This window comes from Lolium perenne, chromosome 1 (genome assembly GCF_019359855.2).
Source record: "Lolium perenne isolate Kyuss_39 chromosome 1, Kyuss_2.0, whole genome shotgun sequence".
In the NCBI taxonomy this organism is placed as follows: domain Eukaryota; kingdom Viridiplantae; phylum Streptophyta; class Magnoliopsida; order Poales; family Poaceae; genus Lolium; species Lolium perenne.
The window spans coordinates 203,143,465-203,169,142 of NC_067244.2; the positions used below are offsets into that span (position 1 = coordinate 203,143,465).

Consider the following 25,678-nt stretch of genomic DNA (forward strand, 5'->3'; position numbering starts at 1 on the left):
GCTTTACATGATTGAGATTCATATGAGTTTTGTATCACAATTCATCTATGTGCTACTCTAGTGATGTTATTAAAGTAGTTCTATTCCTCCTGCACGTGTGTAAAGGTGACTAGTGTGTGCACCGTGTGGTTCTTGTCGTAGGCTATGATCATGATCTCTTGTAGATTGTGGAGTTAATTATCATTATGATGGTATTGATGTGATCTATCTGGTTATATTGATCTATCTTACACTATAAGGTTACTTAAACATGAGCATTATTGTGGAGCTTGTTAACTCCGGCATTGAGGGTTCGTGTAATCCTACGCAATGTGTTCATCATCCAACAAAAGTGTAGAGTATGCATTTATCTATTCTGTTATGTGATCAATGTTGAGAGTGTCCACTAGTGAAAGTGTAATCCCTAGGCCTTGTTCCTAAATACTGCTGCGTTACTACTGCTTGTTTACTTGTTTCTTGTGTTACTACTGCTGCAATACTACCACCATCAACTACACGCCAGCAAGCTATTTTCTGGCACCGTTGCTACTGCTCATATATATTCATACCACCTGTATTTCACTATCTCTTCGCCGAACTAGTGCACCTATTTGGTGTGTTGGGGACACAAGAGACTTCTTGCTTTGTGGTTGCAGGGTTGCATGAGAGGGATATCTTTGACCTCTTCCTCCCTGAGTTCGATAAACCTTGGGTGATCCACTTAAGGGAAAACTTGCTGCTGTTCTACAAACCTCTGCTCTTGGAGGCCCAACACTGTCTACAGGAAAGGAGGGGGAACGTAGACATCATCACCCTCCAAGAGTAACAAGCTCACGGTCTCTCACTCGAACAAATCGTGGTGGAGAGCTCAACACTATGCAATGATGCAAAGCAAGAACACCGGAGGTGTTCAAGTCCTTCACACTCAAATCCCACCAAAGCAACGAATGCTAGGATGCGATTGGAGAGGAAGAATAAGGGGGAAAGTCAACCAAAGACTCCAAGATCTAGATCCCAAGAGATTCCCTCACTTAGAGAAGAAATGGTTTGGTGGAAGTGTAGATCTAGATCTCCTCTCTCAAATCCTCAAATATGAGCAAGAACGGTTGGAGGAATCAAGGGAGAGAGCAACTTCTTCAAATGCAACAATGGAGGTGAGAGAATGGGAAGAACTACCTGCTCAAGGTGGAAGAAAGGTGTATTTATAGCTAGGAGCAAATAAAACCGTTGGGGGAAAAAAGACAAGAAAAAAGGCAGAAAAACGGGCCAGAAAATGTGCCCGGCGCGGCGGCCGGTTGGCCGAGGCGTGGCCGGCCAGGCCGGTCTGGGTCCGGCCCAGCCGGACCAGCAGCTTGGGCGGCGCGCGCCGCGCTGGGCGACGGAAAGGCCTCAGCCGCGCGCGGGGCAGCCGGGCCGCGTGGCCGGCGGCGGCCCAACAGAGCACGGGCGGTGCGAAGCCAGGCGCGCGGGGCGCGACAGGGCGCGGGCCGGATGGGGCGGCGGCCCGGTTACGGTCTCTGGTCGGACCGGAGGTGGAGCTGGGCTGCCCGGCGCGTGGGCCGGTGGCCGCCCGATCGGCCGGGTGGGCCGGCATGCGGTCCGGCAGGCCGGGCGGCAACCGGCCGCCTCCCCCCTTTTTTCTTTTTCTTTTTCTTTTTCTCTTTTACCTTTTCTTTAATAACTATTGCTCCCGAACTCCGATTAACATGAAACCAATTTTGTTGGAAAGATAACGACGAATAGAACCCTAACAAAAACTGGAAATATGGAGACTCCTCACAGAACATTTTAAATGATTTTAGAGAGGGAGTCTCCCACCGTCAAGAAACGGTGAAGACGTCCAAACTCGAAAACGCAATAGAAGATGCATGCGGATTCCGTTTTCGATGAACTTGGGCTTGTTGTAAAGCTAGCAACAAGCTCAAGAACCTCACACAGATAAACACCAAGAAGCAATAAGGATATGCAAAGTATGCAAAGGATTGAGCTCCCTAAAACGATGTGATCAAGTTACCCAACCGAAAGCCCCTCTTGATAGTGCGGCTATCTATCCTATAATCCGGTCTCCCATCAACCACCTCGAGACCGGTAAAAGGAAAACCTATCAAGGTCATACCTTTGCCTTGCGCATCCCATCACTTGATCATTGTCGCTTCGTGTATACTCACAAATGCTCCCCCATACACTATGATGGGAAAGCTTCATAGATGTACATCTTCACATGTCCATTATCACCAATGGACGGAAAAGCTTCAAGCATGTGATCCACTTGAGATGCTCATCTTGAACTTGCCCAAATCAACCTTGTATCTTCACATACTCACTTAAGATAGAGCATGGCTAATATTGAGTTCCACATAAGAACTCCATCTTCATTTCTTCTTCTTGATCATATCACATATATATATCTTCATACCGATGATCTTGATGCCAATACACAAGGTATACCTTTATCTTCATGGCATCCATACTTGAATCCAACACATGGAGTACAAGTAGTACCTATGGAATATTCCTTCATATAAACTCAATGAAAACATTAGTCCATAGGGGTTGTCATTAATTACCAAAACCACACATAGGGGCAATGTACCCTTACAAAACCAATGTAAATCTTCCAATTCTTTGGGTTCTTTGTGAAATTTGTAGGGGTGTTAGTTCTCTAATCACTTCTAATCTAAATCATAGAAATTAAAGCATTGAATGCTCAGGGGCACCTTCATTGTTTCCATACTTACTGAATCATTTGGTGGTATCTCCTTTCCCATATAGGATGATTTTTTGGCCAGTTGATATGTATGGTTTGATGATGTGTTCTTCATGCTGCAGGATCGACAACAACATATTCAGTCATAAATATTGATGATAAATTATGTATCTCCAGACGTGTATATTGTTCCTTTAAAACCGAGGTTGCTGTTTATTATCTGGATAATGGTGGTTCAAACATTAATTCCAACAATGAATATTCAGTTTTATTTTAGCAGAACGGTATTGCAAAATATATGTTCGAGGATCTTGAAAAGGTAATTATTACTTGTATTGGCACAGATTTGTCTAGGTATGCATGTATCTAGACAGACAAGTATTTTGAGCCGGAGGGAATACCATGGTGTATGGTATTTTAGTAATCCTTCTTAATTCCATTTTAGTCAGCAGTCTGTTTTTCCCTATTGAGGCATGCTTTATCTTGGCCCCAAGTGCTATGTTTTATTTGCATAATTGTTACTATAGGATATATATATATATACTTATCGCTTTCCATGTGCAGTAGCGTAATTATGTTGTGAACTAGAAAGATTTAGCGGTCTCTTTATTATCGAGGCGAGGCGTGGATGTGTGTTTCTGAAGCAATTTACATACAGCTCCATAGCTAAATTTTTATGTGTTCTAAAATTAAATGCCGTTGAAAAGACAATAGTTTTGTCTGCATTTTCGTAGTCATTCACTTTTCCCTATTAGAGTTAAAGTATACATTTCATGTCACTGTAAGGTTATTTCTTTCTACTAATTATCATTGAATCTAAATACACATTTTCCAACTTTACTTTACAAGAGCTTCTTCATGTACTTCTATAAAATCATGCCAATGCTCAACACTCGGCCCCCTTTGATATGTAACATTTTTCAGTGCAAATTCCTTATACATTTCCTTCATAAAACGCGTCCGAAGATTATGGCCTCTAAAAAATCAGATATATGTATATACTTATTTTTGTTTTGCTCCTTGTCAAGGGATGTTCAAGGTAAAATGAAATTGTATTCTTACTGTTGGAAAATTGACAACTACCAGCCATTTGAAGCATCTCCGTTTATTGACCAAAGAAATTTCCGGAACTGTCATGTTGGTTTGAATTTTTTGACAACATCAAGAAACAGAAAATGTAAGATCTAAATCTTCAAAAGGATTCTACTTTCCACATTTGTTGCAATTACGCCCAACCAAAGGTGTCGACAATGTGCATGGATCTGACCAAATAGACTCGTCTCACATATCCATTTGTTTTTGTCTGATATGTAGATGACTGCATCCATTCATTTATAAATGTGAGAATCCCGGAGGAACTTTGGATTGTTTTCTAAATTATATGTTGGTTGTTTCATGCAGGTGCATATTTGTTTTTGTCTTTTAGACGACAGGGATTGGTTCCGGTGATGTGCAAGCTGAGTGGTATCATGCAACTGTGAATTGTATTTTATAACTACATGTAAGTATCTTGATGTCTTGCTTTTGATCCAGGATGATCCCTGCTATTAACACTAAGGTCCTAAGGGTGACTTCTTTTGGGCTCTTGCTTATGCATAAGCCGGCTTATGCGAAACGGTGGGGAGAAACTGTGGTGGGAAGAAGCTCCTAGAAACTGGTTCCTCCTATTCTTTTGGGCTTCTGCAAATTTAGCTTATTGATGTGTTGAGTTGTAAAATGTCTACAACGCCCCTAAATAACTTATGTATAATATTTTGAGTTCTATGATAGTTTTTCATTAAGCTGGGATTGTTATTATGTACCAAATTTTATACGAAATCCTCCCATAAAATTGGACGGATTCAAGCTAATTGACAAGATCTCAAGCTAATGGGAAAAAATTTGAGCTAATTACAAGGAAGGGGAGCTACTGTCGCGTGCAGATGAGGAAAGCGTTGAGCGCCTCCTTTGAGTGCTTGGCCGCCGGTGTGGAGTGCTTGGGTCGCCGGATGGAAAACGCCCGGAAGAAGGTAGGCCGCGACCGGCCGGGGCGGAGCGGCCAGCTCGTCCTCGACGCGGACGTGCGGGTTCATTCGCCGGCGCGAGTCGTTGCTTCGGCTGGAGATGGGGATGCGTGGAAACAGCAGGGGAGGAGGCGGGGAAGCCGGCGGCGTGTCTGACGGTGGGTCCGACGGCGGCGGCGTGTCCTGCTGGAGCGGCGGAGCCGGCGGCGTGTCCGACAGTGGGTCCGACGGCGGCGGCGGTAGTGGAACCCTAGCTCGCCCAGGCTATCGCCTCTGCCTCATCCTCTGGCTCGAAGCAGCGACTCGCGTACAGTTTTTTTCTTTTGTTCCCCAACCGGTACCTCAGGAATGGCATTGTGATGTAAATTGAAGCAAGAACGAGGGCAACCCTCTGTACCGTTTCGCCTCAGCAGGGAGAAGCCCGGGAAACGCTCCAGAAGCATGTCGCGAGGTGTTTCTCCGTATAGACAGAAACTGGGCTTCTCGGTGGAATTAAGCCAGACAGAAACTGGAGACTTCTTTTAGGCTTCAGCGGTGGCCTACCTCGAAGCTGGCCTAGAAGCCCAAAAGAAGTCACCCTAACTTCTTCTGTGCACTTGGCGAAGAAGAGAAAACCTTAGCCCTTGTTAGGATTAACTACAGATCTTTTCTTATCTTTTTAGTGTTAATTTTTGAACTGAAGTTGTACTACTCACTACACTACCGTATATTTGCTCCAAGAGAAAAATATTACAGTATATTGATGTTGGATAGTCGTAGAAACTGAACTGAAGTGTTGGTGCTTCATCTGGACATGGAGAGGGAGAGCAATTTGTACCTCATCTTAAAGAGAGTCGGAAGAGGAAGCATGCAAGCAATGCTGACCCTTTGGCACGAGCCGAGGGCTTTGTCTGACTGTGGCCGCAATGATCGTACAAAGAATTCCGTGAGAAGTGGCAGATGGATTTCTTCTTGTGATGTAGTCCTTTCTGACCGATGTGAAGTAAATGTTTAGCACTCCTTATTGAATCACCTTTAGTGAACAACACAATATATTTTAGTTTGATTGATTGAGTCCTTGTGACATTTTTCTTGTACTAGCTAACAGTTAATTTTAGTCCGCTTTTGCTATCCGTTATTGCTAACTAATGGTGCTCCTAGCACTCAACGTAAGAGAGCTTAATCTTACAGGAGAGTCGCACATGTAATGCCGAGCAATTAGGACGCACATTACCGGCTAGGAAGCGCCCCATGGGGCGCTCCAGCTACTAGTGGTATTACACTTCGCGTGCATACCCTCATTACCGAGAACTTTCGTTTCTATATAGTGTTTTAACATCTATAATCACATTGCGTCTGTAGTCCAACGGTTAGGATAATTGCCTTCCAAGCAATAGACCCGGGTTCGACTCCGGGCAGACGCATTTTGCTTTTCTGTTGTGCTGAATCCCCTCTTGGTCTAGCTTTTTTGCTATAAGCACGTGCAATTGCACGTTTCCTGAAATGACCAATAAGCTGGAGTATATAACATGTTCTCCAAGCTTTTTGTTGGGAGGAGAGAGAACACATGTAATGTTTAGAATAAAATTGGAAGCAGCAAAGCAAATCAGCTGTATGTGTATAGCTTGAATGCAAAATATCTCAAACTTGTTCTAATCAAAGAGAAGAACGGCTTCTTTCTTCTCCATCAGAAACTGGCCTGATATCCTTCACGGATCCGGCCTTCAAGTTGTGTATGAGCTACAAACAAAACATTTATGAAGACTACACAAATATAATTAAATCACAATGTAAAAAAAAACATCAGCACTGTACACATAGAGGCTTCTACGCAATTACAACCGCCTTTTTTCACTAACATGCATGAACCACAACAAACCCTAGCAATTCAATGAGGAAATCACAATTGTGGTTTAAAAATGTTGATGGATGTAAAGAGGGGACAGAAATAATTTCTCAACAAATGAGATGGGCCGATTAAATTTGTCCAGGGTGAGTTTTACCCCAATCCTGTGTCAATTACTTCAAGTCTACTCTTTATGAAAATGACAAGCAAGCCTTTTGCATGTTCTGAATAAAGAAGAAGTGTACTCTAGAAATTGGAACCGAGAACTAACATTGAAGGACACAATTAGTTGTCGCTCGCAAAAATGCATGACCATAATCCTGACAGATAATCCATAGAGCTTACATGAATCTTGGAGCCTTTCACACTGTTCTAGATAAGATTAAACCCACTGCCTGTGTTCAACAAATAGTTAATGCAATGTCCACAATTTTGTTTTCGTATAATCCTTGATCATCATGACAAATACTCCGAAGAAGTAGCCATGTAAACGCAAAAATTTCTCAGGTGTTGTACCTCTTCTTCATTCGATGCACAAGCTCTCTTGCAGTCCAAGAGAAATTCTTAAAACCCAACATAATTGGTAACCACAAATGAAATGTTATCAACCACAATCCAAATAATGGAAAATACATCAATTGATAGTGGCAGGCATCTAGGTGGACATAGAAACAGTTATAATGAAACATCATGAATGTTTTCGACAAAATAATTTAGTCAAGGATAAAATACTATTTTGTATTCAATAAAATAGATAAATGTTTTTAGGTCGAAATCTACTCACTCATGGTGATGGAGAGTGATCACATGGTTGACGGAGATGGTGTTGATGACGATGGTGGTGAAGATGGCGTCGAAATCCCTCTCTCAACCATGGAGAGCATGACCAATCTAGCCCCCAAATCAAAGATCGTGATGGTGGTGGCGCTCTGTTTCACAAAAAGCTCGAGACAATAGGTTTTCGGGGTATATAAGGAGGTGCGTCAAAGGAGGAGGCGAGATGACCCCTGAGGGTCAAACAGGGTGGCGTGTCCCACCATTGGTCGCGCCAGCAATGCTCGTTTGAGGCTTGTAGCTCCTCTCGTGATGTTCCAAATCCCAATATCCTTATTTACGTGAAAAAGTTACGTGGTATTTTTCTTCGATTTTATTTCATGCGAAAAGAGAGAGAAAGAAAACTTTTGCTAAAAACATTGTTAGATTTAGCAGTTTTATTCAAGTACGATAAGATTCTGGAGCAAAGTACTTGAAAAAATGGATACATTTGGGATGTATCACGCATCCCACTTGATTTTGATGAGAATGCTTCAAGCTCTATTCAACAAGGAATTCTTCACTTGATCATTTTTGCTTCGTGAAGATTCATAATTTTCTCCTCCATACACCACTATTGGGTAGCTTCATTAAATCACATCTTCAAATGTCCATTATCACCAAATGAACGGCAAGCTTCATGCATGATGTTCTTGATATGCTCATCTTGAACTAGCCCTTTTCAACCTTAATGACGATCACCACTTTATGTCATCCTCTAGAGAGCTATATGAGATCTTGCTTTTTGATGCATCCCCATAGAAAGATACCTAATCCACATAAATAACACAAAGAAACATATATGATGGGTTAGTTCACAAAACATAATTGACATGGCTTATCATACCACAAGATCCCATGATCCCATGCAGTACATTCTTTATGCTTCATGTGTTGGCCAACTTGAATCCGATCTTCGCTCTTATTCTTGTCCAACCTTGTATCTTCTCATGCAATATCACAATATCGTGCGCTACATAAATAATTATTCATTTGATTGCATGCTATAAACCTTAGTCAACCATAGCTCAACTCGTGATTCTATCATGATACCGGCTTAGAACCATATCTTGAGTTCTTCTCTTGAAATCAAACTCTCGAGATCTTGATCACACCATATTTTTCTCTTAAATCGATGATCTTGACGGCAATACTCAAGGTATATCTTTGTCTTCACAACATCGATACTTGAATCCAACGCATGGTCTTCAAGTAATAGCTATGAAGAAAAAAAATCGCATATGCCAAAACACAATGGTTACACAAAACAAAGGATACATCGAAACCATGAACACATGAACTTGGAGGTTCACTTTGAGAATCAACACCATCTCACGGTTAGTAGCCATCCGTAAATTTGTTTAGAGAAACAATACGGTCAAACGGTTAGTATTCCTTAATTTTTTTTTGCTTACGGTGAATAAATTATAGGTAAATTATCTCACCAGAATATACATTCAACGCAACAACAAGGCTTTATGGATAGCTTGAATTGGTTATATAAATACATATAAACCTCAAGCTGACTTTCCTTGTCAAGACATGCCATGGGTTCTCGATTTATGTACATCTAAACTTGATACTCGTATCGTATTGGTGGTGCATTAATGTGTGTACGATAGAAAAGGGTAAGGATATCTCATCGAGACCGGTTACACGCAAGCGAAATGGCTAAACATACCTCATTAAAACATCCTAATAGACGGGATAGGTAAGCATACATCACTAATGTCCAAAATTTAGAGGATGAGGAGACCTTATCGTGATTTATTACACGCAGTTAAAACAAACAATTATACATCATTAAAACACTCGAATAGGCTGGAGGTTGAGGGGACCTTGTCGAGATAAATATACCTCATTATATTTGCCAATGTATTGAATATGTTGAGTTTATTATTTCCGCAAACTTTTTTTTCTTCCAAATTTGCTAAAGAAAAGATCGTGACAAACCTCTAATATACACAATGTTTTGATGGTTACAACTTAAAAATGAATCACATAGAATATTATCTAGTCCAAGTCCATAAACCGTGAGATGCAACCAAAATACAAATATGCCACAAAGTAGGGGAAGAAAATGAAAACAGAAAGCCATCAAATTGTTCTTGGTTTCAAACCACAGGAGTCGCCATTATAGTAGTACCCTGGACATAATATCGAAACTCTTTACGAGCATCCAAATGTGGTTAGGTACATTGTTAGTTTGGATACAATTCAATGCATTCCAAAGACGCCGCAATACTTCGGTTTTTGGATGCTCCTACCGAAACTTATCGCGACAAACTTCTGTGTTTATCTTATCTGTTTCTCAAAAACATTTGATTAATGAAAAATTCATGAACTATGTCTTCACAGTTTTTATTTGGTAATAAATCAGTTTTTTTTTTTAGAATGAGGTACTGTTTTAGAAAGTTTCCATGGGCTGGAATGCCCATAAAACCCACCCAGGACGACGACCAACAACAACAAGGCCGCCAAAGAAAACCCGATAAGCTGTTCCGTCCCCTTCGTTCTCGCTTGCTCGCCGCCTCGCCCCAATGTGGCCTTCCTGGGTGAAGAGACGCGCTCCCAGGTCTACCTCCACCCCATGCCCATCCATCGAGCTCGTCGCCGCTGCCGCCACCCCCTCCCTCAAAGACATCCTCTCCCTGCTCCACCCGGAGCCCGCTGCCAACCCGCCGCAGCCCGGCGCGCCGTCGCCGCGCGTCTTCCATCGTCTCCGAGTCGCGGCCTCCGCTCTCCGGCTCCTCCGCGCCCTCCAGCCGGCGCAGGTCGCCGCCGGGGAGGAAACCCAGGTCGCCTGCGACGAGGAAACCCAGGTCGCCTGCGAAGAGGAAGCGCAGGCCGCCGCCGCCGCCGAGGAGGAAGGCGGGCGGCTGGTGCTGTACTTCACCTCGCTCCAGGCCATCCGCCGCACCTTCGAGGACTGCAGCGCCGTGCGCGCCATCCTGCGGGGGCTCCGCGCCGCCGTCGACGAGCGCGACCTCTCCATGGACGCCAGCTTCGGCCCGGAGCTCGCCGCGCTCCTGCCAGGCCGCCCCCTCGCCGACCTGACCCTGCCCCAGCTCTTCGCCGGCCGCCGGCACCTCGGCGGCGCCGACGAGGTCCGCCGCCTCCACGAGTCCGGCCAGCTCGCCCGCATCGTCGCGCCCGCGCCCGCCCCCTGCGCCCGCTGCCGCGGCGTGCGCTTTGTGCTCTGCGGCAGCTGCAGCGGGAGCCACAAGCAGTTCACCTTGAAGCTCAGCGGCGTCGGCGGGCGGTTCCGCGAGTGCGCCGACTGCAACAAGAACGGCCTCGTCCGGTGCCCCGCCTGCTTCCCCCCGGCCGCCTGAATGCCTGATCCAGATCCAGGTCCCGGTGGCTGTGGCTGTGGCTGTGGTTCACCATCAATTACTCAACTCTTTACTGCCGGCGGTACGACAGCTACTTCTCATCAACGACAGCTGCTCAGTTCAGACCGTCAGTGTCCTGCCTTGTCTCTGATCCTAGTAGTATCTTTTATATGCAGGAATAGTTAATTTTTTTTCATGCAGGAATAGTTCGATATACTTAGACATTTAGTCAAAGCAGTTTAAACCGAGTTTGCCGATCATTGCCTGGGGTCTGGATTCTCGAGTTTTAATTTAGCTTTGGCGCTTTCATTAGAAACCTTCGGAAGATTCTGCTGTTAATCTTTCTCCTCTCGGTGAGTCCAATCCTAAGCCATACGAGATGTGAGATTATACAAGGGTCCATTATACAATCATATTAGTACTATTTTATACTGTATACTTGATACATCCGTGTTCAGTGTTCTTGTCTCTGCATGTGCGTTTTTCATATATGTTATTAATTCGAGGCACGGGTTCCTTATCGGTGAGAGTCCAGCCATGTTGGTGTGTTTGTGACCGCAACACGATATACCCATGCGGTGTATGCTCGGCCCGTCACAGATGTGTCATGAAGAGCTGAAACGAGAGGCGTGTGTTTGGTAGCTCGTATGGTGGTAGGTAGCCGGTACAAATCGAGTAAGATTTTCTTTCATGGACTAACAAACAAAGAGTACTGTAAAAAGAAAATTACTCCGAAGCAGGGCTTCATGGAAACTGCCGATCAAATCCAAGGAACGCGGAGTGGAAAAGATTACACCGCGAGCTTGACGAGGTCCGCAGAGAGGGCACTGCCGCTTGACCATGGCCGGCTGCTACGAAGGGGAAGGAGAGCACGTCACGGGTGAGGAGCTCAGTCGGGATTTAGGAAAGGAATGGGAGATGATTAGAGCCATTAGAAAAATGCCCTCATTATTTGGTAGCTATGGAGCCATACACTCGTACTGATTGGGAAAATATGATCGTCTTTTTTTTTGCCATGCCAGCACTTGTCCACGTGGAAACGACCAAATCGAGTGTGTCTTCCAGTCCAACTTTTGGATTGCTTTAAAACTTGTGCGGTATAGGAATTCCATGCAAGGAGGCAACCAAACTAGAGTACCAAATTTTGGCTCAACGGGTGCGGAAAAGGGGCTTGCGGGGAAGCAATCACCCCCACAAAAGCATCTCGTAAACATACCAAAGCTGTAAGTAACTACCGGCTTCAGTTTTCATCGAAAAATGGGGACAGGTTAGATCCCTAAACACGCCCAAACCGTAAAAACAATAAAATTCCTAAACTGAGTCCCGCCTATACTCAAGCTGTGTATACGAAGGCTACGAGGCTAAACTGAGTCCCGCCTATACTCCTCCACCTGTTTTGGCGGGATGGAAGTTTCAGCTCGAAACAGTGCCCTTCGTCTCCGTCAAGTCCGCATGTCCGCGAATATTAGCTTTGTTCGCCGGAAAAAAATGGCCCCATTCACGCGCCGATCAGCGGTGGGGACCAGGGACGGCGGGGACGGAGCTCGCGCTGCTGTGGCGCGGCCGGCATGGGGCTTTTATGACATATTCTGTTTTATAGTTTTTTTACGCAGTCTGCTTGGTCACTCCCCTGTAAACCAATTTTAAGGGCTTCGTTTTTAGGGGGTGGGGTATAGTTGCTCTATTCCTATACCGTGCACCGTCTCATGCGCTATTCCTATGCCACCGTGCACCGTCGTATTCGCACCTGCGTTCAGGATTCCCAAGGTTAGGGCCTGTTTGGTTCCCAGCCACACTTTGCTAAGCCAAAGTTTGGCAATTTGACATGTGTTTGGTTCTTGCCACACTTTAGAGCTGCCACAATCACTATCCATATGACCCACTTATCATAGAGTGAATATTTGCCAACTTTTACCACACTTTGTGGCTTCCAAAATCCTAGCCACACTTTTATGGCTGCTACACTTGCCAAAGTTAGGCTTGGCAAAGTGTGGCTGGAAACCAAACAGGCCCTTAATCTCCGATTTTTTTTTGGTTGAGAACGTTAATCTCCGATTAGTTTTTTTTTGGATGAATCTCCGATTAGCTGCTTCCACGTACGTACGTACGAACGTACGCTCACGATGCCAATGAAATTTGCGCGAACTCTTGACTTCAAATCGAACGTGCCTGGCCCAATAAAATTAAGCGATGAGAATCCGACACGAATTCCCTGTCAGTCGTAGATAACCTCCCGCCGCGCCGCCCCCCGCCTTTAACCTCCCGCCACCGGTCAACCAGAGACGCCTTGTCTGCGCCATGGATCTCCCCGACGAGGTGCTCGACGACGTCCTCCGCCGCGTCCCTCCGCGACTCCTCGCCGCGTGTCGGCGCGTCTGCAGGAGCTGGCGCGACGTCATAGACGGCCGCGGTTTGGTGCTCGCGCACCTCGCGCCGGGCCCAGTGCGCGGCATGTTCGTCCACTACACCGACACGAGAATGCACGGCTTCTTCTCCCGCGGCGGCGCCGCCGCGCCTCCGTCGCCGTCGATCGACGGCTCGCTTCTGTTCCTGCCCAACAAACCGGCGAATTACTCTTTGAGGCGCTCACGCATCAGGGACCACTGCAACGGCCTCCTCCTCTACCAAAACAACAAGGCCACGTACGTCTGCAACCCGGCGACACGGCGGTGGGCGACGCTGCCGCCGCGCCCGCTGCTCCCGGCCGCCGGACCACGCTTCTACCCCGATCGTTTCCACCTCGTGTTCGACCCAACCGTGTCGCTGCACTACCGTGTCATGTTCTTCCCCGAGGTGCCTGGCAAGCCACCGCCACCGCCTCCACCACTACCACCACATCATAATGATCTGCCTCGCAAGAGACGTCGCTACATGCCATCGTACGTGTGCATGGGCAGCGAGAGTGATTACATTGAGAGCCTGCCGTCGCCCCTAAGAGCAAGGTATGAACAGGAGGTGGAGAACTGGGGTTCCATGGAGTGGCCGCCGTGCTCGTACGCCCTTCAGGTGTTCTCTTCGGAAACCGGCGTGTGGGAGGAGAGGTGCTTTGTCCGACAAGGCGACGCAGTGACCACTGTCTCCGAGATATGGTCTAATCCATCTGCGCCGACTTGCGGCAAAGCGGTTCGGTGCTACGCCGCCGTGTACTGGCAGGGAGCATTCTACCTCAACTGTCCTGGTGGATTCATCATGAGGTAAGCAAGGTGCTCCATGTAATTGTTGAATCTTGTGCTTGTCACTGGCGCTCCATGTAATTTTCAGTGATGGAGAATTAAATCATCAAATTTTAGTTGCAACTTATTAATAACACAAATCATAAAGCAATTTAGCGGTCTACGCTATTTTTCTCGGTTGCAACCGATATTCTCAGTAGTTGCAACCTCGTGTGCAACTGGAAAATCAAATCTCAGTTGCAACTCATATTGCTACTTAGTTAACACGAATTACGATGCAATCCAATAGTTAGAAAAATTAAGTTCATTCTTAGCTGACTTCGAATTAGCAAACCCATTTTATTAAACATTCTTTGGTGTATGCAGGTTCTCGTTGCTGGAGGATAAGTACACCGTGATCAAAACTCCAAGATTAGCGAATGCTTTTTTTGGGCAACAAATATCGCTTACTGGCGAGCACGGGGAGCGTATTATTATACCCCATGTGTATTTGGCAAAATCCAAGCATGGAATCTACTACACCGCTCTCCGAGGGTGTCGACTTCAAATATGGATACTTTCAGGTGGACCATCGGAATCATGCCAAATCCCGGAATGGGTGCTAAAGAATCAAGTTGACCTCGAGCCCTCCTTTTCGCGACACTACACTCGACATTACATGGGAGAAGAGATTGGCAAGTCTTGGATATCAACGACGTGTTGGGACTCTTCTGATGATTGGCATGCCAAATGCTGGAGCGAGGAAGTATCGAATGACTACAGATGGGACTCTTCCGATGATTGTGTCGTTGATGCGGAAGAAAGGGCCATGAACAACGAACCTAGCACAAATCACGGCTATGGTATTGACTTCTTGGGGTATCATCCACATAGGGAAATTGTTTTCTTGAGAGACCATCACTACGGGTTCGCTTACTACCTAGGAAGCGCCAAGTTGCAGTGCTTGGGTAGGCTTTCCCCAGCATGCCTAGCAGGTTTTCAAACCACGGTAACCGCGTGCATCTATACTCCGTGCAAGGATGATCTCCTTCCTGCTCAAAATGAGATCCATGATGAATATGTACTTTCTCCACTTCGATGATAGTCACAATAGGCATGTAGAGGGGCACTATATGTTGGGAAACAACGATGTGTGCAATCTTCATAAATACTTGGAAGAAGTTTTGAATGTTTACATGATGCACCGGTGGGCAGGAAAAAATGAAGGCAAAACTACTCTCCGGCGCTATGGAGACCGGATGTTTTGTGCGTGTAAGAGCATTTCCAGTCGTGTCCCCAAATCGTCCTCCAAAAGGCTTTAGGGCGCGCTGACATTTAGCCGCTCCTAGCCGCGTGTCTCAAAGCCCTTTTTCATCCGCGCGGCCCAATACGGTGGGCGGCGTCCCGAGACCATCCCCGGTACAGAGGCGGAGTTAGGGATGGAGCTTGAGCGTTGGACTGGATGCGTTTCTGCGGGTCTCGCTTGATGTTGACAGTGCTACTCCCCTGCAGGTAGGCCCCACGACAACGACGGGCTGATGCACCGGAAGCGCTAAAAGTACCAGGAGCTTAGAGCATTTTAGAGATTTACGCTCCGCCATGGGTAAATTGTTGAAACCCTAAAACGTACATATGCTAAGAGGCCAGTTGCTCGTATTGTCGTATACTTATGAATTTTCAGAAACTAATCAATTGGAAAGATAAATAATTCTCAGCAAATTTTCAGAAACTAATCAATTACGAGGTTCGCCACGGTATTCCAAACCGTCAGCAACACGTCTCTACGACGGTTTTTGGCCATTCGCTGACGAACTAAAATCGTTATGGACTTGCGAGTTATTTGTAGTGATTAAACTTGCTGTGTTTGGTTGCATAGAATTGGGGCGTGGAATTGGAATTTGGGCCAAATGGGCCAATTCCACCGTTTGGTGTGCGCTCGGAATCTTTGCATGGAAATGTAACCAAATTCCGCGCTCCGAATCCCCTAGTGCAAAGAGCGGGCCAAAGATTCCGAGCTCCTTCGCTCGGAAACGCTTGGAAACGAGCGTACGCTCCACCCCCCTCCCTCCCTGCCTCTCTCCCGTCACCAGCCGGCCGCCGCCGCGTGGCCCCGCCACCAGCTCCCCCGCCGTCCGCCGCCGCGTGGCCCCGCACCACCAGCTCCCCCGGCCCGGCCGCCGCGTGGCCCCGCGCCACCAGCTCCCCGCCCGGCCGCCGCCGCGTGGCCCCGCCACCAGTTCCCCCGCCGTCGCCGCGGCCCCGCCACCGGCTCCGCCCGGCCGCCGCCGCGCGTGGCCCCGCGCCACCAGCTCCCCGCCGGCCGCCACCACACGGCCCCGTCACCGGTTCCCCGCCGTCGCCGCTGGCCCCCGCCACCACGTTCCCCGCCGTTCTCCCCTGCAACCGGCGCCGCCGCCGTGGACCTGTGCCCCAACCCCCGCCGCCGGGGGTGCCTGCAACCGCCGCCGCCACGGGCCCGTGCCCAACCACCGCCGTCGGGGCCCTGCAACTGCCGCCGTCCTCCCCTGCAACCGGCGCCACCTCCGCAGACCCGTGCCCCAGCCACGCCGCCGGGGGCCCTGCAGCCGCCGCCGTCTTCCCCTGCAACCAGCGCCGCGTGCCCCAACCACCGCCGGCTCGATCCATGGCGGAGCATGCTGTGGACTAAATTCCGCAAATTCTATAGTTTGTTCATCCAAACAAGATTTAGAATTGGTTATAAAATTTGATTCCAACAACAATTTCCGAACACATCCAAACAACAGAATTGAATTAGAAGTCAATTCATTTCCATCTTGGATTTGGAATTTTAGTCCAATTCAATTCCACACTCAAATTCTATGCATCCAAACACAGCATTATTAGTTGTTTTCCCTTATCCTACTACGAAAATCGTTTTTCATAGCATGGCTAATTAAGCATCCTACTAACTTTACGTATATATTCTACTAGGAGTGAAAAGCAAAGCATATCAACCTATACGTGCATACTACTAAAAGAATTACATGCATAGACAAAATTAGGATTTTTATGAATAAAGTGTTACTTTCCTTGGTGAGAGGAGGAGTTGATACATTATTCACAAAAACACTCGATGCAATCAGCACAACCAGGATCTACAAATTTTAGAACACGCCATAATAAACTCTTTTCCACACATAGACAAGCACAAAAGAAATATGAATGCAATATGTGGTTTAATACATGGTCAACACACTCAATATGTTCTCTGGTTGATAACTATATGAATGATGCCATGGTAAAAGTTTAGTGTTGTTTAAATTATATATTTAAAACATTTTATAACATTAGAAAAGGACTTTTAACACTAAAAAAATACTACAAATAAATTATACAGGACCACGTTCAAAGTCCTATATCATATCTTATTAGTACCAAAAAGTGTGGAAAGTTCTAATATTCTTTTCATGTATAAGTATAATAGAACTCAATCCTAATCCATACATCTAGTAAACTAATTACTGGTAGAAAGCTTCGAATATAATAAGGACTCGAAATTGTTAGGATATAATTCTTTCCATCCTCCAAGGGAGATGAAGTTGCAACTTATTATGCAAATCTTTAAAGAGTAAAATTATTGCGTGCAAATTTTTTAAACATGCTAAAGGAGGGAATGTGAATACTTGTTTGTTCATTCTTATACAGTGCCCATGAGTTTTCATCTGCATCTCATATTCAAGACACATAGCAGTTATAGCATATTATAGCATATACTTAATCACAAAACTTTGAGTCATAATAATGAACACTTTATTATTGCCTCTAGGACATAACTCCTTCAAAAAGGCCACCGAAATCAAGAAAATCAAAACTTAACGAGTCACGGTACGGTCACCCCACTGGTACCGCCCACCCGTACCATATGACGGTAGACCCGCCAGATCAAGCCGCACAACTTTCATGAAGGAACCAATGAAAGTTTGCAACATAAGGCCTCCAAAAACTCCAGGGTTACAATCATTCTATTAACCATTCAACCACATGTTTGTAACGACATGATCTGATTGTATTTGATACTTCCCCTGCCCGGAAATAAGTGACTTGGATTTTTCTAGAATCTACACACTAAAACACGTCTGGATACATTTGAATCTAGATAAATTCAAGTCACTTAAATCCAGACGCAGGGAGTGATAACCCACAAGAGTGGGCATCAATTATAGTACCTTTAGATAAGTATAAGAGTGTCGAACCCACGAGAAATTGAGGAAAATGGCTCACTAATTGAGCAACAGTAAACAATGAAAGATGCAAAGTTCGTTTTAGGCGTATTGTTCATGTTTAATGGAGAAGAAGCTACCCTAGACGGAGAGCGATAATTGGGAAAAAAATGATAGGATGAGGCGGATCGATGTAAATAGGTGGCACCATTTGGCGGGAGGTGACGAAATTCTTCCCGTGGGTTTTTCTGAACGTGCGCGAGCTTCCGCCATCTCTTCCTCACACGAACTCGAGATGTCCTAAAGCAGTAATAATAGACTAATAGACCTATTGAGAGCTGCTCTAACCACGCTTGGCCACAATGGGATAATGTTAGACTGATTTTCTCGGAACTAGGCTACTATGCTCTTGTGCGTGCACCTCCGTTATCGCACGTTCAATCCACGTCCCGCTCCAACAACCATTCCATCCCGTTGACCTCCCTCTGTCTCTGCACAGGAAAAAAAACACAATGCACTGAACAGGTCAATCATACATACCCCAATCGGATATACACAGATTATTTTCTACACTGTATAGCCGCGCGCTTGGATCCTCTGTGGACCAAAAGGACCGACCGAGCGGCCGCCGCCATTTCCCTCTCAGCCCGTTTGAACCATTCCTCCCCTCCTCCGCGTGCGCTTCCACGCCACCACCACTACGCGTCCCTCCCACCGTCGTCACCGCCACCACCATTCACACCGCTTCCCCCGTTCGTCACCGCTGATAGCAACTAAGCAGCACTACTTTTCTCCGGATTCTCGCGGCAGCGCCGCGATTTGGTCGCTGTCTTGATTCTTTCCCGGCGGCTGTTCCGCTGGTTTGTTTTCCTCCCTCCCCGCGCTTAATCCGCTCCGCCTTCTCCGCCCCAGTCAGCCCGCGTTCTAGTCTCGAGAGGAAAGATCCGAATTAGCGATCTCCGTGCAACAACTTCTCGGACGAACCGCGCGAGCGCGAGCGAGCGCGGCGGGCGTTGGAGCTGCTTCAGCCATGGGGAACTGCCGGCGGAGAGGCCCGGCGGCGCTGTGCCTCCTGCTCTGCTTCCTGCTGGGGTTCGAGCCGTGCGCGGCCCTGAGCCATGAAGGTACCGGCCGGAATCGGCGATTCTTCTTCTTCTTCTTCTTCTTCTTCTTCTTCTTCTTCTTCTTCTTCGGTTGCTGCCTGCCTTCTTCTCCCGGTGGCGGTTACTATGGCCCGACTTCTCGGTTGGGTTTGACTCTGCTTAGGGTTTTGCGTGCTGGATTTCGCAGGTCTCGCGCTACTGAGACTTAGGGAGATGGTGGAGGCCGATCCGTCTGGCGCTCTGGCGGGTTGGGATGGGGCGGACGCTAGCCCCTGTTCTTGGTTCGGCGTGGCGTGCTCGGATGATGGGCGGGTCGTAGGCCTGTAAGTTGTTGCCCTTTTGCACCGCCAAAGATGAACGCGGAATTCCCTTTATCTGTTTCTAGTAGCTTTTTTTGGACGAAATCAACGCCTGAATTCAACTGTTCTGTAGGAAACAACGAGTAATCTTATACGAGTATGTTACTTGTTTATTAGGTAGGATGTTTTTCCTGTTTGTGATCATTAGAAGAACCATAGTATGTCCTCTTGCATCGTTGGAAGGATGGTTGGCATTTTCTTGTTCTAAAATAAGACGTTTCAACTGCATTTGTGCGTGTCATCCTTCTTTGGACTGACAATTTTGCTGATCATCCTGCTAAAGAGGGCCCTTAGCAAATTGGCCTGTGGAACATCGGCTTATCTGTATGTCGTGACATTTTATAGAACACCTGGTTCCATTGACATGCAGGGGCTGTTTAGTGTAGGATGCGCACCTTATGCAGCCACGCTTGCTCCTGCTACAAGAGTATAGCCCATATTTTTTAATGCTCGATGTTTGCAACATCTCCCTGCGTTCTGATTGGTCAGATGTATGCCGATGTTTTCACCTAATTTTGTGTGTGCACTTGTTCTAGGAACTTGGCAAATCTTGGTCTCAAGGGCATGTTACCTCCGGAGATTGGGCAGCTTACTTCCATGCAGTCTCTGTAAGCATATTCTGCACTTCCTTCAATAATATTATTTTGGTACACCTTGTTTTTTTCTTGCCAGGAAACACTTGGGTTTTGAGGATAGTCTGATAGCATTTGACATTTCTGAAACTACCACTGAATCAGAATCATTTTGTACTTCGATTGAGGATTGAGGATTTTATGTAGCGCGCATGCTCTCTTGATGAGGCTTATGACCTTCTTTTGAGCTTTCAATTCGTGCACGTCAGTTAGCATGCTGTATAGTCGTTCTTGGAATCTAGTTGGATACAGAACATGTGTTTTTTTGTTGAATCTAAGGGACTTCTGAGAATAGCATAGTGGTGAGGGGTGTGGAATAGTTTATCAGATATCATTTTTTGATAGGAAATTCGTGTATGTGATTGTTTGATAAGAAATGGTCTCGGAATTACTAACTGAATAAATATGCTCTTCCTATTATTACTAGAATATCTGTTGAATTACATATGTTCATTCAGGCATTCACCGAGAAAGCATCTTATATCTACAGATATCATTTTTGTGTATGTTATGTGCTTTTGTTACTTGTGAAATGGTGTTTTCTTCAAATTATTCTGATATATTTTTCATCCATCCGTACAGCATACTGCACAAGAACTTTTTCTATGGTATTATCCCTACAGAGATAGGAGATTTACGGGAGCTGAAGGTGTTAGATCTGGGGTACAATAACTTCAATGGACCAATTCCATCAGAGCTAGTACACATTATATCCCTGGAGTTCATGTGAGTGAGATCTTTGATATGCTTTTTATTTCATCTCACTTTAACTTCAAAACTTGACTGACCTGATTACTTGAATTACAGCTTTCTTAAAGGAAACAGACTTTATGGCGGATTACCTTCTGAATTTAATGAGCTCATCAGTCTGTGCGAGTCTCAGGTTTACCAAGACTGGACTTTGTCAAATAGGATGTCCACTGCAAGGTTTGTGCAACGCTCTAAGCTGCTTCTGCTCTCATATGTGACTGTTAAACTTGTTATCATGCAAAGATTTAGTTGAAGTTCAAATCAAGCAGGTGTTAGGGCAGCTTGATTTTGATTAAAAAAAAAACTACAGCCACATGATGTCAATGATATCGGAAATATTAAAAAAATTATCTGTTTCAACTTAAGAAATGTTAGAGAAAGCCAAACTTCTTTTAGAAACTGTCCCTCTGCAAAAGTTGTTGTAAATTACATTCCAGTCTTTAGTAGCAGTCTAAGGCTACCACAATGTGACAAATGGATGTATGGCTGCTGAATGTACCTTTACTTGACCATCAGTAAGGCACTAAGGCAGTGATTATGAAAACCAATGTAGATATTTTGTCGCGAGGATTAATTATATAACGCATCTTTGGAGTTCAGTACTTTAGTCTATGGCACGAGACACTGTTACTCGTTTAGTAGGTATACTTGTTTTGGTCTATAAAGTGTTCGTGACGGATGAAACTTTCATTAAATGTCGTTTAGTTAGGATTATCTACGAAGGAAAACGTGCAAATTTTACTGCTTCTTTGTTGGAATTTTTTACTACGCTTGTTTCCACTAACAGTCAGTTATTTATGTAGGAGCAAAGAGAATTCTACAATCAGAAGACTTCTACTAAGCAAACAAAAACATTCTCCAAAGAACGAGATGCTTGGTTCTGAAAATTCTGTATTGGAACCATCAGATGTTAGCCCTTCTTTCTCAATCGAATATCCCCCCAAGAATCCAATGCCACCACATTTCCCCAAGAATGACCCAACTCGACCAAGTCCTCCACTGGCACTATCACCCCCTTCTGAATCTGTTCCTTCTGTTGCCCCTCCTGCATCTCCCAACGTAGGCCAAACCGAAAGCCAAAAGAGCAAGAGCAGTTCTTCACTAGCATATGCATTAATAGGAGCAGCGATTTTTTCTGTGGTTCTATCCTTGTTAGTTGCAGTATTTCTTTGCTACCGCCGTAGGAAGACTAGCAGTGTTGTGCCCTTGTCTTCAAGTAGGCAGTTGCAGACCGAGACCACTATCCTGGGAGGTTAGTATGCTGATGGATTTGCTTTTTCTTGATTTATTGTTTATTAAATATTCCATGGTAAACTGCATTCATTTGATTTTGTCATATTTTGCAGTAGTGTATGTTTCTTAACGCATGCAACACAAATTTAGAGTCCACTACTAACTTCTGTTTACAGGCATAACTTCGTTCAGACGGTCAGAACTCGAAACAGCCTGTGAAGATTTCAGCAATGTAATTGGTACACTACCTGGATGTACATTGTATAAAGGAACCCTCCCATGCGGAGCGGAAATAGCTGTTGTGTCTACATTGATAAAATATGCCTACGGGTGGTCTCCTATAGCTGAAGCACAATTCAGGAATAAGGTATCTAGCTGTTCTTTCTGTTTAATTGTTTTTTCATGCTGTAAGAGTCTCTAACATAGATATGATGTGGTATTCTAGGTTGAAACCTTGTCGCAAGTGAACCATAAGAATTTTGTGAAACTTTTGGGTTACTGTGAAGACGAAGAACCATTCACCCGGATGATGGTGTTTGAATATGTTTCAAATGGATCACTATTTGAGCACTTGCATGGTATGCATTCCCAACTTCATTTTGTTATTCTTCCAGCCAAGATGACTCATGCTCTTATTATTAATTAATAAAATCGATACATTTCTGTTGCAGTTAAAGAGGCGGAGCATTTGGATTGGCAGGCACGTGTACGGATAGTGATGGGAGTAATATACTGCCTGAAGCACTTGTACCAGGAGATTCCTCCTATGATCCTAAGAAATCTAGACTCTTCATGCATATACCTGACTGAAGACAACGCTGCAAAGATTTCAGACGACAGTTTTGGCGGTGACAAGAGAGACAGCGAAGATGAATTCGATGAGCCTGAGGAGTGCGCCATAGTGTATAAGTTTGCCTTGCTTCTGCTTGAGACGATCTCTGGAAGGCGTCCGTTTTCCAATGATAACGGGCTCTTGATTCTGTGGGCACACCGGTACCTCACTGGTGAAAAGCCCTTGTTGGATATGGTGGATCCAACACTCAAATCAGTCCCCGAGGAGCAGGTCAGGGCACTCACAGAGCTGGTAAAATTGTGCATAAATGATAACCCCTGGCTGAGACCGACAGTGGCAGAGGTAACCAGATGGATGCAAGAGATCACTGGGTTTTCTGAAGATCATTCGACCCCAAGGAACAGCGCATTGTGGTGGGCTGAAATTGAAATCCTCACGTCATAGAGAAATATATACTAGTCCATTGTGGAATTGTTTTGCAGAAATTCGGCAGTAGTAATACTGTCTACTGACAGAAGGAACATAGAAAATTGTACAGTTTGGTGTTCTTACTCTTTAGGCAGGGCATGCAGTTGTACAGATATGCCTGCAGTGCACTCACCATTCTTTCATTCTTTAGCATTACCTCCGTTCGGAAATACAAGACTTTTTAGAGAGCTAAATTAGCTCTCTAAAAAGGCTTATATTTCAAAAAGGAGGTAGTACATCCTTTTCGAATCTCTTTGAAATGAAATTTCCCTAGGAAATCCTGGAGAGCTTGTACAGTTGAAGGATATGCCAGACAATTGTGAATAAAGTGAACAAAATATATGTTTGCAGAGCTTCCTACTTTGGAGTATTCTGTTTCAACAGTCAAGAGAACAGAGATACCTCGGCAACGAATTAATGGTTTATTGTACTCCCTCGGTAGCAGATTTGTTTAGACTTGCATGCATCTATAACATGTCTAGATGCGACAAGTAATTTGGGACAGAGGGAGTAGATCATATGGTATTTGAAGAAAGTTGAAAAAATATATATGTGCAGTTTTTGGCTCGTGCTGGTCATAAAACCTCATCATCTTTTGTTATTCACAGTATCGCTCCCGCGCGCGTGACGGAGCCACGACTCGGACGGCGGCGTCAGCTGCGGCATCCTCCCGGACGTTGAGTGCAGCTGCAGCGTCGAGGACGCCGCCTTCCCGCTCCTCCTCTCCCTGCTCATCATCCTCGGGCTGTTGCCGCCGCCGCCGCCATCTGTGCCCGAACGCGCCAGCCTGCTGAGAGCCTTCCTTGCGTCGGCGCAGTACCTCCTGCTCGTGCCGATGATGGACATGCCCAGCCCGGGACCGCCGGGACTCGACCACCCCCTGCGCCCACTGCCGCTCATCTTCTCCTCGTACCAGTGCGACAGGTCGCCGTCGTCTGGCCCGCTCTCCTTCACCGGCACGCCGCCGAGCGTGCTGCTCCGGTGAGGAGTCCGGGAACGCGCCGGGCTCCACGGGAACCCGCAGAACACCGGCTTCACGCTCCACGGGAAGAGCACCACGAACCCGCACGCCCTCGGAGACATATCATCCTCGTCTCGCGCCTGTCCTGCGTTATGCTGCGGCGGCGTGTGCGTGTCATCCTCCCAGCTATCCTCCCGCTGGAGAGCGGGAACGTGGTGCTCGCAGGACGGCGCCCGGCACAGCGTGTGCACGTCGCGACTGGCATGGGCCGGCGCCACATCATCGTCGTCGTGCTTGGAGCGACGGGCTCTGCGGCCTCGGCGCGGGGACTTGTTCGCGCGCTTCTCCGTGGACGTGGTGGCGATGGCGCTGGCCGCAGGGAGGAAGCGGTCCATTATGAAGCTCGACAGGCGCCGCGACGCGGCGCCGCCGTCCACGGAGCTCAGGCGGGCGGAGAGCGTGGCGAGCCGGTCGGACGAGGAGATCCTGTCCAGCGCGTCGGAGAAGGCGTCGTCCTCGCTGCCGCCGCCGACGTTGTCGTCGCTGCTCGTCGCGTCGGTGGTGGCGTTGCCGTTGCCGTAGTATGCCCGGGCGTGGCACGGCGTGCCCATGCCAATGCCGCCGCGGCACCGCCCCGGCGGCGGCCTCGGGGGCAGCACCTCTCCGCCGAACGCGCTGGCGCTGCGGGCCTTGGGCACGCCCGGGGAGCTCTCCCAGGAGAAGGGCACGTGCGTGCGCTGCGGCGACGCGGCGCGCGCGCTGCGCGGCGTGCCGGCAGCCGACCCGCAGCACGAGCGGCGCGGCGTGGGGAGCGGCGAGTCGAGCAGCTGCGCCACGACGTGCCCGTCGCTCGGCCTGCGCCGCCGCCGGCCCTGACGCTGCTGATCCTGGTCCGCGGTGGCGCTCCTTGTCGTGACGATCTCCATGCCGGCGAGCGAGCTGGCCCAGCCGCCAGTAACCTAGGCAACCACCGCTGCTACTATGGCGGCGCGTTGGCGCTGTAGTGCATGGAACAGTGGTGCACGGCCGAGTAGTGTACGATCGCGGGCGCGTATAAAAGGCGGCGTAGGGAGGTGGTTGCACCGTTGCAGGCGCGATGGAGCTCACCGGCAAAGGCGACGCGACGCTAGTGGTTGAGCTGTAGTTGGTTCGGCCGGCGTGCGGCCGCGTAGAGCTCTGTCGCTCTACTTCTCGTGATGCTGTTTATAGCCTCCATTGAGGTTGCCGAAAGGGGAGGGAGCCAAACAGAGCCGCGCTTCGGGTGGAAACTTTAGGCCCTCCTTTATTGTTCGTGGAATTCCTGCTTAATTTGCTTCCACGCTTCATTTTCTTTCGAAGGATGCTATAGTCATATTTAGGCACCAAAATTTACAAGATCTCGTAG

The 25,678-nt window shown here is 46.9% G+C and overlaps 2 protein-coding genes and 1 non-coding gene across 3 annotated transcripts; all 3 read left to right on the forward strand.

Moving 5' to 3' along the window:
• The first annotated feature begins 6,020 nt into the window (after nt 1-6,020).
• TRNAG-UCC (transfer RNA glycine (anticodon UCC)) lies at nt 6,021-6,092 on the forward strand. The gene has a single exon. It is a non-coding gene; the product is annotated as a tRNA-Gly (tRNA).
• A 3,481-nt stretch (nt 6,093-9,573) lies between these two features.
• Nucleotides 9,574-11,119, forward strand: LOC127319730 (uncharacterized protein At5g39865). The gene has a single exon (XM_051349701.2). The coding sequence runs from the start codon at nt 9,868-9,870 to the stop codon at nt 10,660-10,662; it is 795 nt and encodes a 264-aa protein (XP_051205661.1). The 5' UTR covers nt 9,574-9,867; the 3' UTR covers nt 10,663-11,119.
• Nucleotides 11,120-18,634: 7,515 nt separating this feature from the next.
• On the forward strand, nt 18,635-23,683 carry LOC127319737 (protein MALE DISCOVERER 2). The gene is made up of 9 exons (XM_051349708.2): nt 18,635-19,119; nt 19,286-19,421; nt 19,994-20,065; nt 20,672-20,815; nt 20,897-21,016; nt 21,643-22,091; nt 22,249-22,439; nt 22,518-22,650; nt 22,744-23,683. Exons 1-9 carry the CDS (start codon nt 19,026-19,028, stop codon nt 23,307-23,309), a joined length of 1,905 nt encoding a protein of 634 aa, XP_051205668.1. The 5' UTR covers nt 18,635-19,025; the 3' UTR covers nt 23,310-23,683.
• Nucleotides 23,684-25,678: the final 1,995 nt, after the last annotated feature.